The sequence below is a fragment of the Lasioglossum baleicum genome, chromosome 2 (assembly GCF_051020765.1).
Source record: "Lasioglossum baleicum chromosome 2, iyLasBale1, whole genome shotgun sequence".
In the NCBI taxonomy this organism is placed as follows: domain Eukaryota; kingdom Metazoa; phylum Arthropoda; class Insecta; order Hymenoptera; family Halictidae; genus Lasioglossum; species Lasioglossum baleicum.
Window position 1 is genome coordinate 11382601 of NC_134930.1, and position 20834 is coordinate 11403434.

Sequence of the window (20834 nt, forward strand, 5' to 3'; positions counted from 1 at the left end):
GCCGTTGCGCAAACCTACACATATATTATTATGTAATTGTTTTATACAAATTTTACTCTTGTTGTGACACTCGGCCGTCGCTATCTGGCCCCAATTGCACTGAAATAGAATTATAGATAATAGGAAATGATGAAAGTGATTTTAGAACCGCGGTACTAGATTGTAGCTGTTTTTTAAACAGAAGTATACTACTTCTACTGTTTGTCGGAGAGGTGAGTCCAGAGTATATGAAATCTTAAAGCTTCAATGTTTAAAATTCATGTTATAAATATTTACACTTCAGGTATAAATTGATGTAACGGCCATTCAGAGCGGCGTTAAGACATTAAAAAAGAACAAAACATTTTTAAAAGAATTACAGTAAACAGCTACAACATTGGACATTTATATAAACTTATGGATGGAAGTAAGCATCGTTGTAATGAACATGTTCTGTCAATGGGCTACAAGTTTCTTGATTGTATGATTTAAGTAAACGGGCCTATTCACGATCAAGCATTTTGCGCAACAATGCCTATTGCGCAACATGATTGATCGTGAATGATAGTGATTGTACTATCGGGTTGCTTTTGTACTGTGAATGGCAGTGTTGCCCAAATATTGTCAGACGAGTCTCGTCACTACGGAGTGAAAAACTGAACGATTGCTCAAATTATGTGTCAACGTGGTATATTTTTAACGTGTCAATGTGTCAATTTGGATTTGCATAACTTCATGCTGCACAATAATTGTTGCGCAACATATTTGATCGTGAATAGGCCCCTGAAAACAAAAAATATTTTGACAACCCCGAAATCCGTCATTTTTACGGGCTCGGTAGTTACGATGTTAAAGCTTTCTACCTTGAAATGACGGATAATAAACTTGTAGATGGTAATAGTATTGCTCGCACACAAAACGCTTCATAAAATTTGCATTCTAAAATTGGACACTGCACATGCAACAATGTACCATATATCATATGTAATGTTTTAATAAATCTCGTACGAAAAGCTATTCTATTTTAACGGGTGTACGAAGACGTTTCCCAACAGAGTGCATTCTTGCGATGAACACGAGTCATTCGTGTCCTATCGAACTGAAGGGAGAACCCTTCGCAACCGTCTCGTTCAAACATCAACAAACATGATCGACAAAATCCGGAGCGTAGGGGCCGCGCACACGGGGTACCGGAAGGAAAAATAAATGTTAGCTGGTGCGACGATAGGTATAGGAAAGCTCGCGAGTGCTCGCGTGTGCCCTCGCGAGGAAGCAAGCGACGATCCGAAGCGGGTGGGGGTCTTGGCACGAAATTATCGGCGGCACGGGAGAGAGCAGGGAGACGGGGCGTTCGTTCGTTTCACGCGTTCGAAAGAAGAGCGGGCAAAGGCGATTAGGAGGCGGCAAGAGAAGACTGGTCTCGTTCCGTCTCGTCTCGCCGTGCTTGTGACTCGTGACGATCGACAGTAGCGTGAAGGCAGTCCGAGAGAATGACTCGTCGCGCGCGTTTCGCTGTCTTGCGGCTGGTGGCCGTCGTGGCCCTGCTCGCGCCCTTCGCCACGGCCATCGCCAAGAACGATTTGTACCCGTACGCGGCATCCGGTTCATCGATCCTGCAAACTGACAACCACGGGACGATCCTCTCCGCCGACACCGTCCTGAAGACACCCATCGCATTCTACGACAAGATCTACAACAACATATTCGTGAGTACATCAAACCCTCTCGACCATCTTCTTCATCTTCATCGTTAGTCGCAAAAGAATTTTGGTAGACAACGCTTTGACCCTTGTTGAACCCTTTAAACCAAATTTTCTGTATTCCTCTGAAAATAATATCATAGAACCGGCCTGAATGTTCATTACGGCAGTTTATAGTTTAAAGGTAAAGGTTTAGGCAAGGAATGTTTGCATTGTATTTACTAGACTCCGGATTCTAAGCATTCATGAAAAAAATGAGAAAGTGCAATTTAAAATTAATACATTAGTTTCACTGCATTGAAATTACTAGTTAAAAATATTATTTTGCATAAAATGTACGGAGTTTAGTAACGAACATCTACCGGTGCTACACGCTAGTCGTAAAGGAATATTGAGAGCCAATACTTTAACCCTTGTTGAACCCTTTAACAATAAATTTTCTATGGTCTTCTCAAAATATCATAGAAAGTTCATTACTTGGGTTTATAATTTAAAGATAAAGGTTTATGGCAGAGGAATATTATCACTTTAACTACCGAAAACCTATTACCGGGTTCCTTAATTGTTTATGTGTCCATTGTACTGTAAAGTACAGCCTCGATTATCCGAACGAATCAGAGAGTTACCGTTGGTCTGTTAATATAATTATTACCAGACTGCGGATCTTTATGCATTTATGAAGGAATTGGTTGGGTGAAATATAAAATAGTGAAAGATTTTAAAAATTCAAGAATGTTGTGTTGTGTTGTTTTTAATATAACAAAGTCGTTAAGGGATGAAATTAAGGGAGAACATTTTTATTTTGCATACAGATCCGCAGTCGAATTATTACTTAATCAGTATGCTAGAATAATTTACTGGTTTGTACAATAAGTCGTGTTGTTTATAAATCATCTTGGAGTAACCTTTTTGTATGTGAATTGAATTCGATTTTAGTCTAGGATAAATGTCCTTAATAATTATGTTAAACCCTGGGACGATGGAGTCCGAAACAGTTTTGACCCACGGCCAAATCGATAATCAATTATTCAGTTTTTTGCGAAAGAATTAAATGAACAGCTGCTACATAAGGAGCAATACAAAGATTGACGTGTCTATGAGAACTACCTTGAAAAATATGTTTTAAAAAATTAATGAAGCAGTCAATGATCCTAAACATTATCAATTATACAAGAATAGTCCGCCGCCCGAGGCATAATATTATCGAGCGACAAAAATTGAAAGAACTTTCAAGAATGAAAGTATACTAACCCATCAATTTCCATTTTACTCTATGGAGTTAACACTAAACCTACCACCGTCGTTCAAATGACCGGTTTCATATTTTTTATTTTATAATTATTGATTCGATAAATTTTTTCGTCCAAGCACATATTGTATTAAAAATTGTGCGAGATCTAAATAAATAGAGCCTTGTCATTTTTATCAGCTGAAATATTTTCAGCGCTTTTAGAGCTCGTTAGGTTTAGTGTTAATCGATTTGGCAAATGAGCGGCACAAGTGTGGCTATCCAGTACTGTTTCAAAAAGTGGACATATTTAAGTTTAAAATGTTCCGCGCGTATGTGTCGAATACTTGCTATCACGCGGCAAAAAGACACGTCTATTTTAAACTGCGATAGAAAGCCGCGCGATTCCGCCGAAAAATTGTTATTTTTATCCGTCGCGGTCAGGAATTTCCATCGGACAGAGCAAGTTGGCCAGTCGCATTCCGGCCCGTTTTAAATTTGGTGCTCACCAAAATACACGGTGTGTCGCGGAGAAGGGCCGCGTTTTCAAAGTTGCCGCGCCGCGGGAAGGGTGCGCGCGAAACTGTGTAAACACTGGTCGCGCGTGCCGTTGTTTACACGTTGTGGGGAAAGAGGCCGATCTTTCACCAGCTGGAGTCGTTTATTTAACGTTTTAAATTAGAACAATGATGGTGGGCGCTCGGGCTTCCTACGGGAGCTTCGCTGCACCGCGTACAATTGCGTCACTGAAACTACCCCATCTCGTTGCACGCTGCCAAGTGGCCTCTCGCTGTAACAGCACTTCGAAATCGCTGTTTTTCTTGTCTAACATTGAATCTTGATTTATACCCCGTTAACTAGTAGCCAGATTCATTCAAAACTTGTATCAGTATTCGTTCATTCTTATTATATTCTCAATATTCTCTGAGATCAACGTTGATCTCCTTATTGGACGCAATATAAATCCCTAATTATGCGAATTGGCTAGTAAAAAATTAAAATTTAGATAGAACGTTTCTAATTTTCTTTTAAGCCATAATAAAATTCTGTTGATGTTGTCAACATTTAGACGACAGACTCTACAATCCTTACTCGATCGGTACTGTATTCAGCCTTTTATTTTTCTTTTAGATGCATTTCCTCGTTTTCATATATCAGAGACATCAGAAGAAAATATTTTTAAAGTTCGTTGTTTTTAGTTGACCATTTAAATTGAATCCATTGCATACATTTTTGTTTTTGTAGTAAAAATTGATGTAATAGTGACCAAAGAAGGAATTCGGAGCAGTTTTATAATACTTCTAGATGGACATTAAAAAATTGTTGAAAGAAATGTGGTAAATTGGTGCCTGGTACCGGGTTGCCTACATAAGGGTTAATTTAATTCAAGACGGTTGTTTGACAACCCTGTTTATCCTCTTCGGGGTGGAATTTTTCGAGAAGCTGTTTCAGCGAGCCCCTAAGACCTGAAAGTAATTTCCCAGCAAAATTCCGACTTTCTAGCCCAAGGGGTTGCGGAAACATAGTCCTTAGTGAGCGAAATTTCGCTCGTGTATGGGAATTTCGCTTTATTCAAGTTGTATGTTACATATTTAAATTGAAATCATGAAGCGCACTGTATCATGTAAAGTAACGCCAAACCTTATTTAAACAACACGGAATCGGATCGTGGGTTCAGGAAACCATTGAATAGGGTAACTATCATGCTTCGATCGTACTTTATTTTAATATTATTCCTAATTTATCATGAAATGTTCTAAACACAAAATAAATTGGTGGCCCTCAAAACCTTCTTCGTTTTTATTTCTTAATATTTTCGTGCATTTACTTCCTTTACCTTGTTTTTTTTATTTTTGTTACTGTTGTTTTCATTACTTTTCGATTTAATTTTTGCCACACCTTATTTTATCCTACCTGCTTATGGCGTATCGAAGTAATGAGCTCCTCTTTCGCGTTAATGTACGTAATGCTGAGGACTTAATTTTTATATTAAAAAGGCAAGAGAAGTTTCTTTTTATATTTTGATTGTATCGAAGTAGGTATCTAAATAATAATCAAACTTTCCCCTATGCAATTTAAAGCAATATAAAGACTGTACAATCGTGTGAACAACGTTCCTTTGGTGATCGAGATAGAAGAAAAATGGTCCTAATTTTACCTTTTATGGAGAATGTTCTTTCGAATCATAAGATTCGAAAAATATGAGAATGATTAATCTTCTCTTCTTATTGAACTGTACGATTTTATTCAGGGTAAAATATTTATTTTCACGTATTTCAATCTCATTGGGAAAAAATGCCACAGTAAAACGTACCCAGCAGTAATAGGTACATTTATCCTACGCGTTTCTCAGGAAACGATGCACCGAAGGACGGTCTGGGTCGCAATGATGCGTCGCATGATCATGTGTCCGTGGTTTCGAATCGCGTAAAAACGATTGTACCACCGCCGCGCGGAAGATGGCGGGGCCGGGGGACAGAGGACGTTGGCGTGGCACCGTAACGTCTTCGTTAATATTAATTCGCGCGCGGAGCGAAGAAAAGCCGGAGGGGGGATGGGGCATTCGGTCATCCCCTTAATTCGGCTCGCGTCTAATCTGCCGTCATCTCCTGGCATGACACGAATTCATTGTCTGCGATGACGGTCAAACGGCAGCGCGCAGCCGGCGCGCAATCGCTTAATTGCGCTTGGGTCGTCGCACGGGAGCTGTTTCTCATGCTGTCTCGCCGCGCGAACGAGACGGGGGAGGATACGATAAACGCGACGCGATTCGCGGAAAAGCGAAACCAACGGAGACGATCTCCGTAGTGGAAAATCTCGGGACAGATAAGATTCTTTCCTTTCCCCCCTGCGTTGTATTTTCCCTATCGGCGGGCCACGTTTTTCGGGAAACTGTCTGTCCGATGTCGTTCGGCCGATGATTTACTGCAAAACCGATCGAGTCATCGCAAACACCCGACGACGGTCTGGCCGAGTCCCGCGGGACACGATGATCTCATTCTACCGTTCCAAGAACCGTTTCCCAGCCGGCGTGAATGAAAGCTGATTGCGCGCCGGGGATCCTCTCCGGTTAATTGAGCGGGCCGTGACAAGGTGCATGATCTCATGCCGGCCATCGTGTCACGTTTCCATTACGATCATCATCGCGAGCGTAAGAAAAAGAATGGCCACCGCGGATAGTACGCGACGAGGCCGAGTTAATTACCCCGACGTTTAACTCTTTAACGAAATATTCTTCGTTAACCCGATGAATGTGAACTCGCAACCGTGAGGACCCGCGGTAATTCACTTTGCACGACCTATTGCAGACCGCGATACTTCAGCCTGCGGTTTCGATCGTTCGAACTTTCCAGCATTGTGCGTTTCACATTTTCTTCTAACCCTCGGTTCTCATTGTCTGCGTGACCCACTGTTTTACTTTGGAAAGAGATAACTAACCGTACCACGGTTTCTCATTCTTTATTCTGTAATTATTGAAATTACAGATACAGAAAATTGCGAGATATCTAAATCAATTCAGTCGTTCATTTCATATCGGACACTTATGGGTGACTAAAATTTTGTACTAAAATTGTATTTACCCCGTTTTGGATTCATCGATTAAATTAGTTTGACTTTGTTGCACGTCTTAACAGTTGTAATTCGGAAGTTAATGTGTGTTAATTAGACACGATTGAGATTTCTCTCTTCTAAGTGGTCACAAGTTCAGGACCTTGTCACGAACGATCGTTCGAAGAAGCAGAGTTCCAGGAATTGCCAACTGTTTTCTTTTTACAGTTCACTCGGTTCGGTGTAGTTCGAGAGATAATATAAGAAACATCGAGCACGAGCGAAATACATGTGTAGGGAGTTTGTTTAGCAAGATAAGTGCCAGCTTGAAAGTGACAGAGAATAGAATGAACTCGAACTGGATAGGGAAACTGATTACCAAGTGATTACTATCGAGATTCCACTGAAGATTCCATCTTGAAGACCCTTTTGGAAGTGTAGTAATATTGTGCAAACCTGTATTGCATTATTAATCATATTTTCTTGAGATACTTTCTAATCGAAAATCCAATTGCGCAGTAATTATTTACTATAAAATGTACAGTGATACAGATGTAACACAATTTTTTGGAAACGAAAGATAACTTCTGTTTCTTACTGCCGAGCAAAGGTATTGGGTCACGTCACAGAAAAAATTGAGACACACAGAATTGATAAACAAAACACTAGCATGCGTTCTTTACTAACTATCCAAGAAATGTAATTTCTGTGTCGCACTCAAGTGGTATTTGTTTATCTTTATTCGCCTCGTTGGACGAAGTATGGACGATGAATCGTGCAGTACAATTTCTAACTTCGAGTAATATTATTGATCGTCTAGAGTCTAGAGTCTAAATCATGCATAATGCTGTGCAATATTCAATTCTTAGCAATATTATTGAACATCTAGAGTCTAGACTCTAGACGATGGATATGTAATGCAATGCTATATAAAAGTTTGAGCAATATTATTGAACATCTAGAGTCTAGATGATGAATAATGCAGTGCAGATTGAAATTTTGAGCATTATTAAACATTTAGAGTCTAGTCGATGAACAGTGCAGTGCAACATCAAACTTTGACCAATATTATTGATCCTCTAGAGTCTAAACCATGCATATTGCACTGCAATATTAATCGTCGCAAGGTAATCTGGGGTCTCAGAGACCCCAGTTTCAGAATATTGAAAAGAATTTTTATATGAATAAAATTAAATCTGTTTGTTTACTTTTTATCCTGTGTTAGTCTTGATCCCAAATTTATTAAAAACGAGGCTATTTATGAAATTCATTTGTAGGGGTCTAAGAGACCCCACCTTACTACTATTTATGTGTTATTAGCAGTGTTGGGTAAATTTTATTTTAAATAATAAATAAATGTGTGATTTTAATTGCAAATAATAACTAGACTTTTTATCTAAATAAAAGTAATTTAAATAATTCCAAAAGTGATCTGTTTATTATTTCTTCTTTGCAAATAAAAGATTATTTATTATTTGGATTGAGGTGGAAATGAAACAAATAGTTTTCGATCTTCTCTTATTTCACGTGGGCGTTTTCTGTCTGCTATAGCAACTTTTTCAGGTATACCAGTGGTCGAGTCCGTCCGAAGGGCCTAGCTGCCTATAAAAAAATACAATTCAATTTATTATTTGTCAATACAAATAATAATTGAAATTGTATGTGTAAACAACAATTAACTTTATTATTTTAAATAATTCATTTAGACTTTCTCAGATAATAGATAATTATTTTTGCTTTTTTATTTGAATATCCAAATAACAAATAACTTGTTATTTAAATTTTTATTTAAATAAATTTATTTATTGCCCAACACTGGTTATTAGACCTTACCTTGCGAGGGTTAAATTGTGAGCAATATTATTGGACATGTAGAGTTTAAACGATGAATAATGCAGTGCTATATAAAGTTTTGAACATTTAGAGCCTAGACGATGAACAGTGTAGTGCAACATCAAACTTTCAGGGCTTGCTCAAGTTGCTCCCCTGTAAACGACGTGAACTACCGCGTGGTCGGCCACGTGCACCGGCACGGCGTGATTATACCAGCGTGCCGGCCCATTCATCGACACGGTCAACAATTGAATTGCCGTGGCGAATCATCGGCACATTATTGACGCGTGTTTCGTGGCCACGTATGACCAGCCGACGGTGTGGAACGAACCGAGCTCGGGGCTCGGCAGACCGGAAAGGAGCATGATTAATGACGGATAATCGCGGTAATAACGCTGGTTACTCGACTGAATTCCGATCGCGCAGATATGCGAGAAGCATCCGCGTATTCGAACGTCTTCATTCATCAAGATCGCGGCTCGATAAATAGACTCGCCGCTTCTCTTGGTACTTCTGAAAACTTCACGATTGGTTCTTTCTTATTATCTCATTTCGATGGCCACATTTGACGTAAACGCTCGTAAAACCTAAGCCCCTTTATGCAAGTATTTCGGAGGAGCTTCTTTTAAAGCTCCCTCGTGTCAATATGACACAGTTTTCCCGAGATAAGTTAATAACGGTTCTGTTATTTGTAGGCAGATTCGCCATTATCTTCGTGACTTTTATTTTTTGTAGTAAACTCGTCAATTTAATTTTTGAACTCATTAATTTGTGTAAAAAAAAACATCGAAAAATAACTATTCAACTTGTTATTTCATCGATCTTTTACCTCCGTGTCACTTTGACACTGGGGGACAGATTTAGTTCGTGGGACGACTTAAAGAGTCATTAAAACCCCTACGAAATAGCGGGCTTCCGGTAGACGGTTGAATAACCAAATTTTCGAGAAACATAAACAGAAGTGAGTGTGTGGTACATCTACTATTTCTGGACCGAACATGATGGTTAAGTGTGTTGCTCATCCGACTGCGTTTAGTAATGCTCTCATGAGATAAATGCTTAACGAGCCCGTGTTACGCAAAAATCCAGGAGCCGCGGTAAATCGACGAGACAAGGATCGCGAAATTTTCGGAACGATGGCGCAGTTGACTCGCGGCTAATTAAACAGATAAATGCGGCGATTGCGGCTTGATTAATAGAAGGAAAACAAAGTCACCGGCGATTACACGGTCATTCGTGGAAATTCCGGCGGAGATATACCCGCTGGTTTCGCGTGTCCGTTCCGCGAAGATACGATCGCCCTGCAGAGTATCGGAAACAGCATTGGGAACCGCGCACGTCAAGATGGATGGCGATTTGCGGTTGTAAACGCGACCAATTAGCCTTGACGCTTTCCCACATTAGTTAAGGAGCGATTTGTGGGAGGAGGTTGCGAAATTCCGCTCGCGATTCCGTCCGATCGCGACGTCGTTCTCGGCCAGGCCGATCTTCAGCCTCGTCGCGGAAAATTCGCGGTTAATTAGATTGACTCTGCCCTTGTTCCTGCTTGTCTTTCCAATAACACGATCGCTCTGCTAATTCCATTACTAAAGTAGGCTGATCTTTAATGAACCATTCTTCGCGTGGGTTAACTTCTTGCAAAATAGTTCTGCACAAAATCTGTTCCTGTCTCAATCCCTCGCCTCGGCAAGAGCGAAATACACCAAATGTTCTATAGACGCAACAGCCTCGGGGGGGATTTAGTTGCATCTACCGTACAGGGTAGCTATTTTTTATGTCCGAAGGCCGAGCCGAACGTGGAGAAGGACAGCGTGTGTAAAGAGAGACCACGCGCTGTCCTTCCTTGCGCTCGAAATGTTCATCGTCATTTAAACTTCGAACTGTGCCGGCGACTGCGACTCTCCGCGTCGCGTTAGTAGTGGTTCACACCGATATACCGAGTCGAGATCAGATTACTAAGTTGGGGGGATATTCTTGGCTGCATCTATCGTGTAAAAATTGTTGCATTTATTGAACATTTACTGTATAGCCTTTCGACGAATCTAAAACTTCGCTTTCTTGAGAACCTCCTGGTACTAATTAGCCGTGCATGAACTAGGTAATAAGAGGATTGATTAGACCTGCGTATTGTATTCAATTCTAGCCACAGCGTGATCTGCGAAGTAATGTTGGGTGGCTTAAAGAAGCGAGGGGTTAATAATTGACATTTCTTTACTTTAGACGACTGTCGCGTTGTAAATAAATCTTTAGCACTCTGGAAAACTAAGAAAACGAGTGCATACATTTTATCTGGCTAATTTATTATACAATCGATCATTTTGACAGGTCCCGTAAATCTAGTGCTAAGAGTGTGTTCAATTTGATCAAAGGAGTGGATCAGAGTTCATAAAACATGCGCACATCGATATTAAATGTAGATCGCATAAATCAAAGAGCAAAATATGCCAACATTTTTCTAGAGTGAAATCACGTAGGTCTGCAAAATCCTCCGTCTAATCTTGAATATCCCTTTAATCAACTCGATGAGGAACGCCACTCGAGCAACACGCTATCCTACACGGATTTAGAGACTGGCAAGAGCACGTTATCGCTTTGATTGACGATACACAACGAAACGATGACAGCCAAACGAGGAACAGTTTCTCTCTGTAGCAGCGAGGGAACTGTCGTTTGTCGTGTACAAACCGATTTCGAGGCAAATTGATTGACACAGATATACCCGGCGATATATCCGCGCTGGTCTACTTAGAAGCGCTGCCTACACGACAATCATCTCTATTCCGTCGGTTATCGTCGACGATTCGCAGTCATCAAAATGATTGCGGCTGATTATACGATTGCGTTAGCGCGTGCGGGACCGGCGTTTTATTATTTTTTATTTCGGTTCGACGGGCGACACGGACGCGCGGTTACACTGTTTGCGATTTTCGATCGCTCGCGATGCGTATCGACCGTCCCACTTGTTTCAATGCATTCGCAATGTACTTTTATAGCGTTTTGAATACGTTCGAAACTGCATACTGTGCAAGTTTCGTCTATATCATTTTGTCATATTATTACAGATAACGGTAATATTCAATCAAAATTAAAATTAAAATTATTCAACTAAATTCAATTAAAATATTTCATTAATCAAAATATTGTTTACACGATTAAATTACTAAACATTTACGTATTATATGAGGTGTTATGCCAATTTCGTATTTATTACATTAAAAAAATCATGCAGAATGGAATTGTTCTAGTTTGGAAGAAATTTTTAATTTTCAAGTTGAAATATTAGGTGTGCAAATAAGTTCTTTCCCCTTTTTTCCACATTCAAGATTTTATTACATAAAATGTAATGTCTGGTAACTTCCAATCTTTCTGGCAATTCTTCTTGCGTCTTGGTCGGATTTTCGTTAAGCAATTCCTCTAACTCACGGTCAATGAACTTTCTCGGTGCACCTGAACGATCGTCGACTTCCAAATAAAAATTTCCGGCTTTAAATCTTTGATACCACTTTTTCCATGTTCTGTAAGATACAGCGTTATCTCCCAGTGCCGCACAAACCATTTCAGTAGCTTCAACAGCTGATTTCTAAAGCTGGAATGCAAAGAGTGATGCGAATGATGCTTCACGCACGCCATATTGCTTGAAATTGTTGCATAAGACTGGACACTCTTACAGAACTCATCACGACTCTTCTTGAAATTAAAAGAAAGCTCTTTCAGATGACACCAAAATCGGGAAGTAATTCGAATTCAGTCAGAAGTTCTGATCGTAGAAAAAAAGGGGAACGAACTTATTTGCACACCTAATAGCTCCGAGTGCATAGGGTTAACTGAACCACTCTGTATACTTTGGACCTGCATGAAAGAATTATGCGATTTCATCATCAATTGAATAGTGTTCCTTGTTAGGGTGCGTCGCGTCGCGACGACGGCTGACGGTCGAGCGACCCGCGGCGACGAAAATTCAATGAGCACGAGAACCAGGGCCCGCGATGAGGGCGGGCCGTCGAGCGAATCTCGTTATCCGTGCAAAGTGTTCCGTGAAATGATCGAGTTTCGAAGTTTAAACGAGCACGAAGTTGGTATTTAACGCAGTCGCACGGGGAACCGTTGTTGTTTGCCCGGGTAATTGAAGCTTTCGAGCGGCGCGGCGCTTGCGGTTTCGACGGCGACCGCAATCTCCTTTCGCCTCTAATTTCTTTGGGAATTAAGAGCCGGGGTGGTCCAAGGGGGTCGAGTTACCTTGGCTGGTTCGTCAAAGCTCTTTTTACCAAGGATAATCTGAATAATTCCGACTGAGACTACATCGCGAGTCCATGGCCCGTTCAAACCACCACCAACTCGGTTTGGAACTGATTCTGAGAAACTCGTATCGTGATCATTTATCATCTGCCATTCGATCTGTTGTTCGTTCACTGTTTAGAAGTCTTCCAATCTACAACCAATGTATTACAAGTTGCTGGATCCCTATTTCAAGTGGAAACTTCTTTAGGCGCATGGCGTACACAATTGCTGGACAGTGAATGAGTCTGATCCGTCACGTTCCGAAGTGAAACGCTATTCGGGTAAACTCGGGGGAGCAGAGTTTAGCCAAGCGAATGAGTAACAGACAGGAATGCAATTGCCATAGAAGTTTTCACTTGAGTCGTACGGTCTTATGCACACAGTATTCGTCTGATGTCTTCACAGAAATAACGTTGTGTTTCTTCAGACAAGGTTTAACGTCTCCGACGATCGGTCGCGAACTTTTCCAATCATCCAATACAACGTTGATCCTATTAAAAGAAAGCGACAATCGCAGGCCGTCCCGAAAACGCGAAATAACAACCCACATATCGCGTGACTCGCATATCCCATCGACTCCAAAACCATTTCCGCCTTCCAGACCCGTTTCCACGAGACCCTTTCCGACTTCGACTCGATTCTCGATATAACGAGTCGCCTATAGCCATTAAAGCGATCGTTTGAAGCGAAGGATCCAAGTCAACCCATTTTTCTTTCACGTCCTTCAAACGAGCCCCGCGTAAGCAGAGTGATCGACCGTCGCTTTAATTATCCCTGGTAAATCTGGATCGCGATCAATCGACGAGTGGCTTTTGGAGCAATTTCGCGGCCGTTCTCTAAGTGAAAAGAAAAAGGTCCGGCTTGCGCGCGTGGCCGAGGCCCCGTTAATTATTCCGATCGGCCAGAGAGCGAGCACAGGGCTTTTCTCTCCTTTTAATTCCCGGCGATCGATAGCAATCGGCCTGGATCAGCCGTTTCCGATTAGACGATTTCCCCAGCCGATAATTGCGAGCGTGCTGAGCCGACCTGGCTCATCGATAATCGACGGCCCTAGCTCTCGATAGTGGACATTTATCGTGCGTGTTCTCCGCCAGCCGCGCCGGTTCGTTTTGACACTCTCGCTCGCGTTCAGAGACACACCGGGAGCTAGAGTCTCGTTATCTATGCGCGGGGCTATCGCGACCGGTCATAGGTCACAGCTGAGCCGATGACACACACGCACACACGTAATCCACGGTAATCATGTACGCGGAGGAAACGGTGAAAATAGACAGGAATCGCTCGGACTGACAAAGCCCGGGGGAAGCCGAGAGCCGAGCCTCTTCCTGATCAGTGACCTCGCTTTGCTGCTCGGTCCAGCGAAGTTCAGATCATTTCGTTGCTAAGAAACGAATTATTCTTCAAAGAAATTATTAATTGCTTTCTCCAATTTACTCCCGATGACATTCACACTGCGAGGACCTCCAAAAGATTGCCTTGTCAGGCAAATTCTAGCCCCAATAAACCTCATATAATGTTACTAAATTTCGAGAAGTTCAATAAGAACTCGCGCATTTGATCGTGGTACGTTTAATATTGATTAGAATAAACAAGAAACTTTGAAACACTTTGTGATACCATCAGCAACCTCAATTGTTGAACCGAAGACATTCGAGACGAGAAAATTGTAAATGTTTGTGAATTGATGTAGTTTGATTTCTTGCATTGTTTAGCTTTGTTTTAGTAAAATAAATGAAAGTCGTATTGCTGCTATTATTATTACGTAGCAGGTCACTAGATTGAATCTTTGAAAAAAATGCTGTAGTATCAAATTCGACAGAGTTTAGTTCGATTTTTATTTATTTCGGACCTACACTTTTTTAAAACTTGTCTACAAAAATTGAAAATTACGTCCGCAGTCTACTGATCACGAATGTCGCCACAACAGTGCCACCAGAGTGCGAAGGGTTAAAGAACTTTGAAGCGATGAAATGTGTTTTATTACAATAGCATTGATACGCGCGCAGGAGGAGCAGTGAACGCGTTAAAGTCTGATTCACAGCCGCGCTAATTGACCCCGATCCAGGTTCTCCCCGATGAACAAAATAAACCCGAAGATTTATTAGTGAAGTAACAAGTTGACACCTAATGCGGGAGTGAACGAATCCAGCAGCGTGTTAACGGCGACGTAGGATTATTGCTTTGTCGGTCTAATTCGTGTCAATTCGCGTGACCGGGTTGCCCGTTTAACGATACGCGGGCACGGGTGTTGAATTCGTCGTAGCGTCCGCGATATTAGCATCACGTGAAAACAATAGCTCGAACATCAGCCCGAACTTCCACTGGCGCGTACACTATTAGCGGCGTCTCGAAACCGGGACGTGAGAACAGCCCGAACGGGGCCAGAATTTGGTTGTCGCGTATAACTTCGGTCTGTTAACGCGTTGTTGACGGGGGACGCCAATTGGCGGCTTTCATTTCTCATATCTTATCAATAGGCTGCGGATGTTTATGCAGTTTCCAATTTTTGTAGACAAATTTTAAGAAAGTGTAATGAAATAGAATTCTATTTTTAATGGCAACAGCGCCTTTAGATCCAAGACAAATGATAATTGTACAAAATTCTATCGAATATAAAATCATTTGATATTTAAAAGCAATTTTGCAAATTACCACATAGTTACTACAACGTTTCGATCTTAACTTAGATAATTTTCAAGAAATAATTGCGTCTGTAAATTCTTATATATTCAGATATTATATTGCATGTTAAACTGAGTTGAGGAAAAACTATTGCTCACTTGCTTTGTGAAAAAGAAATTTAAATTTGCTGAAATTGTGAGACACGTGTTACTTTCATGTCGGTAAACAAGACACTGGGTCAACGTGAACATTTGGAATGAACGAATTAGATCATCGATCGACATATTGGCCAATCAATATTTGTCAACCTTTACTTTAAATACATTACAACCACTTTTAAATACTTATATACCATGTTGGTTATGGTAATATTTAATTGACATTCAAATTACTTTTGACCTGAACAAGTAGATGTGAACTTATTTGGTGACGCCTTAAAGGAGTTTTATATAATTGAAAAGTTCATCATTCAGTAATTTTGCGTAATATTCATGTATCTTAGGTGTTTCATACCTAAGATTTACGCTACGGTGTTTAATCATATGAATTGTTTCTAATAAAATCATTTGGTGTATATATTCTATCGAATGTTATATTTTAGCCTTTTTTGAACATTTTCAGAAGCCTTAAATGCACAATGATCCGCAGTCTAGTTTATCAAACTCTTAGCTGTGCAGCTCCATTTTCAACCCTCGGACAGCGGACCTTTTTCACAGCTACGAAACTGAGATGTTGCACAATACAATTCACAGCTTTAATTATTCATTTTATAAAACATATTGTTGTAGATATTTGTTGTATACTGATACTCCTAATGTAACATATTATTCATTCAATTCAACGGGTAGAAATTGAGTAATTCAATGACGATTTTAATACTCTGGGTCAAAATAAATCGCAAACTGCGCGAAATTCATTTCTAAATCTGAATACATAAATAATTATGTTACATGTAATGTATTGAACACGTAACTTACGTGACAGTCAACGTGTTAATAAGATTTCAATGAATTCCACGCGCGTCACGTTTACATTTGACACATTCAACACTCGAATTACCTCGTATATCATTCGATCGTAAATGGTAAATACATATTAGCAATGATAATAGAACCACAGATCAACAAAGATGTCAATTTATAAGCATTGGAAAGGCTCTACATTACTAGACTGCGGATTTACTGAATTTATAAGAAATATACACAAATAATGCAAAACAATACTCCCACCTTATTGAAATAATTAAGAGTCATTCTAAAAATTATTTTAATTGACGCAGACAATTTTATTTAAAGGTCCGTATATTACAAATTTTTTGTACAGTAAGAATTCACAGGCGGTTTAAATACAATTTCTTTTATCTGATGAAGAAACAAATGACTCCGAAAAATACAATTTTGCCTAAATGACGGTTCCGGAGCGTTGGAAACATTCGTTTGAAGCCTCTATTAGAATACCCTGTTAATGAACGCTTAAAACTGCTAAAGTGAATCGTCGGACACGCCCGTTCAATTTCCAGTTTTGGCCGAGCCAAAAATACGTGGCACAACGAATTAGTCCGGTCCAGACGAGACGAGGGTTTCGCGGCAAGCAAAAATAGTTTTTTCCGTGAAGTTTTAATTTTGTCCCTTTAATGACGAGCAGAGCGTGTCTTTTTAACAGACGGGGGGCAGCTGCTGTCGCACAGTGGTCTCAAATCGGAATTAAGGATTTACATTAAACGGACTGTAGGATTTATATAAATTCAGAAAATTCATTTTTATTTAATTTCTGTTTCCTGCAACTGACCTAGAAAGCTTCCAGTTTGAATGCTATTCGAATTTTTCTTAGAACGATGTTTTAGACTTATCTGATATTCATCTGTATATCATCATTAGACCGCGGATTTTATGCATTTATGACAAGAATGGAACGGTAACTTTTAGAACAGTAAAGGAACTAAATGAGTTTCAGAACATCAACATACTATTAGGTTGTTGCATATGAAATGTCCGATTATTAGCAACGGCATTAAACAATCGCAATTTTGTACCCAATGTATCCTATATAGTTTCTTAATTGTATTACGGTAAAAATAAGATATTATGGTTATTCACCTTTTGCCATTTACAAGATTGTCATCTTGATTTTGTAGTTCTTTTTTACCATCAACGATTAGTAAGTTAATTAATCACCACACCTTTTGACCGAAAATTACATGAAAGTTATTTCTTCAGGCATATAAAAGTAATACGCGACAATCGCGTTGGTTGACGTTGAAATAAACTTTATTTAAAAGTAAAATTATACATCTAAATTAAAATTGAACATATCAAGCTATAAAAGCAACAGGCACGTGGTTGCCTTTAAAAATGACAAGAATTAATTCATTTAGACTTTGTGCGGTTCTTATTATAATGTGTGCTTTAATAAAGATATTTATTAAGTAATTTCCAATGAAAGCATCTTTATAATATGTGCTAAGGATTAGCTTTGTACCACAAAGTTTCTAGAGAGCGGATCTTTATGCAAAATAAAAATTTCTTAGCTAAATTGCAACAATCTGGAGTAAAATAGAAATTTATCATCTTTCTTAATATGTTTGATAGATCCAAAATAATATAACAGTATTATTAAATTCTTCTAATGATTTCACTGTTTTAAATTACACCTACTCATTTTTGTCATAAATGCATAAAATCCGCTGTCTATTCATATTGTTACGATGAAGTTGCCTTTCCCCTGTGATATTCTGAAGTTATCACAGAGATCGAGTGAAGTCGCCTGTCAGATCGATATTGCGGTATCCGGACAACGAGTTTGTTGATAAGAAGAAGAGAGATGTTAGATCCTCTCGAGTGATTGAGACGAAAGCACACATTATCGATTGTTCTCCTTCTATTGTACATTTAATAAAGTTATAGTTTCGTTTATTATTATTATGTGTTCTCCGGCAAGACCACGCCGAAGCCTTCGCAACAATATAATAAACCTATAGACCGTAACAGCATTTCTTGATCGACACGTTTTATAAGAGTGGCATTCTAAAACTGGACATTTCATATGCAACAAACTAATATTTCCAGCTTATTAAAATTATGCAAGGAAGAAAACAAATCTTACTTAGCTCCACTTTCTTGTAATCGATGCAGAAAATTTATAATTTGCATAAAGATCGGCAGTCTAATCATCATCGACATTGGAACATATTTTGAAATGTTGAAAACATTTCAATGTATATATCCGCAATCTACTAATAAGTAATGGTATTCGAGTCGATGAAAACTGATTTTACATTTGTTTGCAGAAATGAAAGTTAGCTATTAAATTAAATTGACTCCATTCAATTAATTCCCGTGTACAAATGAGTCTCTTGAATGGCTAAAACGACGCTGTGGGCATTGTGACGAATGTGGAGCAACGCGCGCGCTTTTCAGTTTAGCCAATTGACGCAGCATCAATTCACGACGCGGCGTACACTGGAGTATTTCGTCTGGAAAACTGGTCAAAAATTTGATAATACTCGTTCAGAAAATAATATCTACACATCTAAAATCTAAAAAGTGTTAACCCTTTATGCTCGAACAATATTAAAACTACTGTTTATAGTAAATTGCTAAAAAATCCAAAAATATTGTGTCAGTGATTAGAACTATGTTCAATTTCAAATGCTTATCCACAAATTATTTTCACAATGGATGTAGAGGAAGGAAAGAATTTTATGACGTAAAGTAAAGGTAAAAAAACAGTAGACTAACAATTGGGCAAATTAGAGATGGCCGTTTCGAATGCTCCGGCGACGCCGTTGCTCCATTAAACCCGCGCCCTGGGTGAATGACTCCTCGACGAGCTATGCAACGTATCTATGCAACGCGCGAGCCAGCTCGTTACGTCATCGACGGATTTCGCGGCACGTGCTAACAGTTTACCTGTTGACCTGTCCCCCTCCCCTCCGCACGTACTCACCGGACGCTCTGCACTTGATGCACCGTCCACATCCTGTGAATAGGTGATTAGGGTGTGCGAGAATCCGAAAATGTTGGGTTTGATGCTTGACGACAGGTTTTTAACGCTCCCCTGGTCGAAAACTCGCCTATTTTCAGTTTTAGGTAGTTTACAATTTGTTATTCCTTTACTTCACCGTTGCAATTTCATATCTTTCTCTAAAACAGGATATTATAAACAAGGCAGAATTAGTGGAATGTATGTAGAAAATAAACGTGAATGAATGTTAACAGAACTACCCAGCTTTACACGTCACTAGTATATTTCTTTATTTATAATAATGATAAGATTGTTCTTACTCAGATTTCGTACAATTTTTATTATAGTAAGTGCTTCAGTGAAGAAGGTTGTCCAATATTAAGTATAGAAGATTCATTTCAATAATCACAGAAGATGATTATTAGACTGCAGACCTTTACGCAAAATAAAAATATTCCGCATCGATTCTAGGAAGCTGCAGTTGCAGTGTACCCTTAATGGTCTTTCTACGTTGAAAACAACATAATATTATATGTATATATATATACATATTCTTCGATTTTTTATATTCTTCACAGTTTTATATTTCACCCAGTCCATTTCTCTAACCAGTCTGATGATTATATTAATATCCAGCTACAATGGTCTCACAGAAAGCTGTCACATACTTTCATTCGTCCACATGATGTACAAAATGTTCAATTTTAAGTTCGTTTAAACGCTTCACGAAAGAATGTAACAATAATAGTCGACAGAGGTGAACGTGTAGGCGACATTCCACGATGTTTACACTATAATTTTATTCGGAAAGTACAATGTACCAACGACACACTGCATGTACACAAGGGCTAAATGGTTGAGAACTAGCAGTATCTACAGTTAGGAGAAAAACTGATCACACACGCTTTAAATCAGAATAACTTTTTTATGAATGGACCAAACGACTTCAATTTCTCTGTAAGGCTAGATGAATTAGTTTAGTAAATGACGTCTAATTATTATGTAAATTATATACGCTCCGAAAATTTCATTGAAATTGGTTTACGAGTTATAAACGATCAAAATTGGTAAAAAGGCCAAAAATCTTGAAAAATTGCAATTTTTACCACTTTTGATCGTTTATAACTCGTAAACCAATTTCAAATGAAATTTTCTGGTCGTATATAATTTATACAAGTTGATCAAACACATCTTTTAAATTTTCGTTACTGGCCCAGCTAGAAAAGTTGTATAATAAAACTCAATTTTTACTATTGTTTTTCACAATTCCCATCAAATGCATTTTTTCAACATATTTTTTAGACGTCACTTACTAAACTAATTCTTCTAGCCTTACAAAGAAATTGATGTTGTTTGGTCCATTCATAAAAAAGTTATTCTGATTTAAAGAGTGTGTGATCAGTTTTGCTCCTATATTAAATTTCGATGATTCTGCACACACCACCCCATAAGATTTAGAAACCGTTCAGCTCGCAGTCTAGAAAATTACCAAGAAATTTAGCTGAAAGCTCATCTGGAGCCCTTGCATTCCATCGAAAGGATAATGAGTAACTCGAGGATCTGACGCCATAACGTTGCTCGACTCTTCCATCTCGTCGAAGGGACGAGTATTTTAATTACGTATAGAGCCCCGAAGAATTCACCGGGACCCGGTGTGTTTTAACTTCTTCATCGGGTTTCCG

At 39.3% G+C, this 20834-nt stretch overlaps 1 protein-coding gene across 5 annotated transcripts in view; it reads left to right on the plus strand.

The window, feature by feature from the left end:
• The first annotated feature begins 1325 nt into the window (after nucleotides 1-1325).
• Ndg (Nidogen) overlaps nucleotides 1326-20834 on the plus strand; it is a 46897-nt gene continuing 27388 nt past the window's right edge. For 2 of the 5 annotated variants that reach the window (XM_076443651.1, XM_076443657.1), the window contains exon 1: nucleotides 1328-1685. In XM_076443651.1, the coding sequence (XP_076299766.1) occupies nucleotides 1470-1685 (216 nt within the window). In that variant the 5' untranslated portion in view covers nucleotides 1328-1469. Of the gene's footprint in view, nucleotides 1686-20834 lie in introns of all 5 variants that reach the window. The other 3 variants (XM_076443633.1, XM_076443627.1, XM_076443640.1) reach the window with 3 other exon arrangements.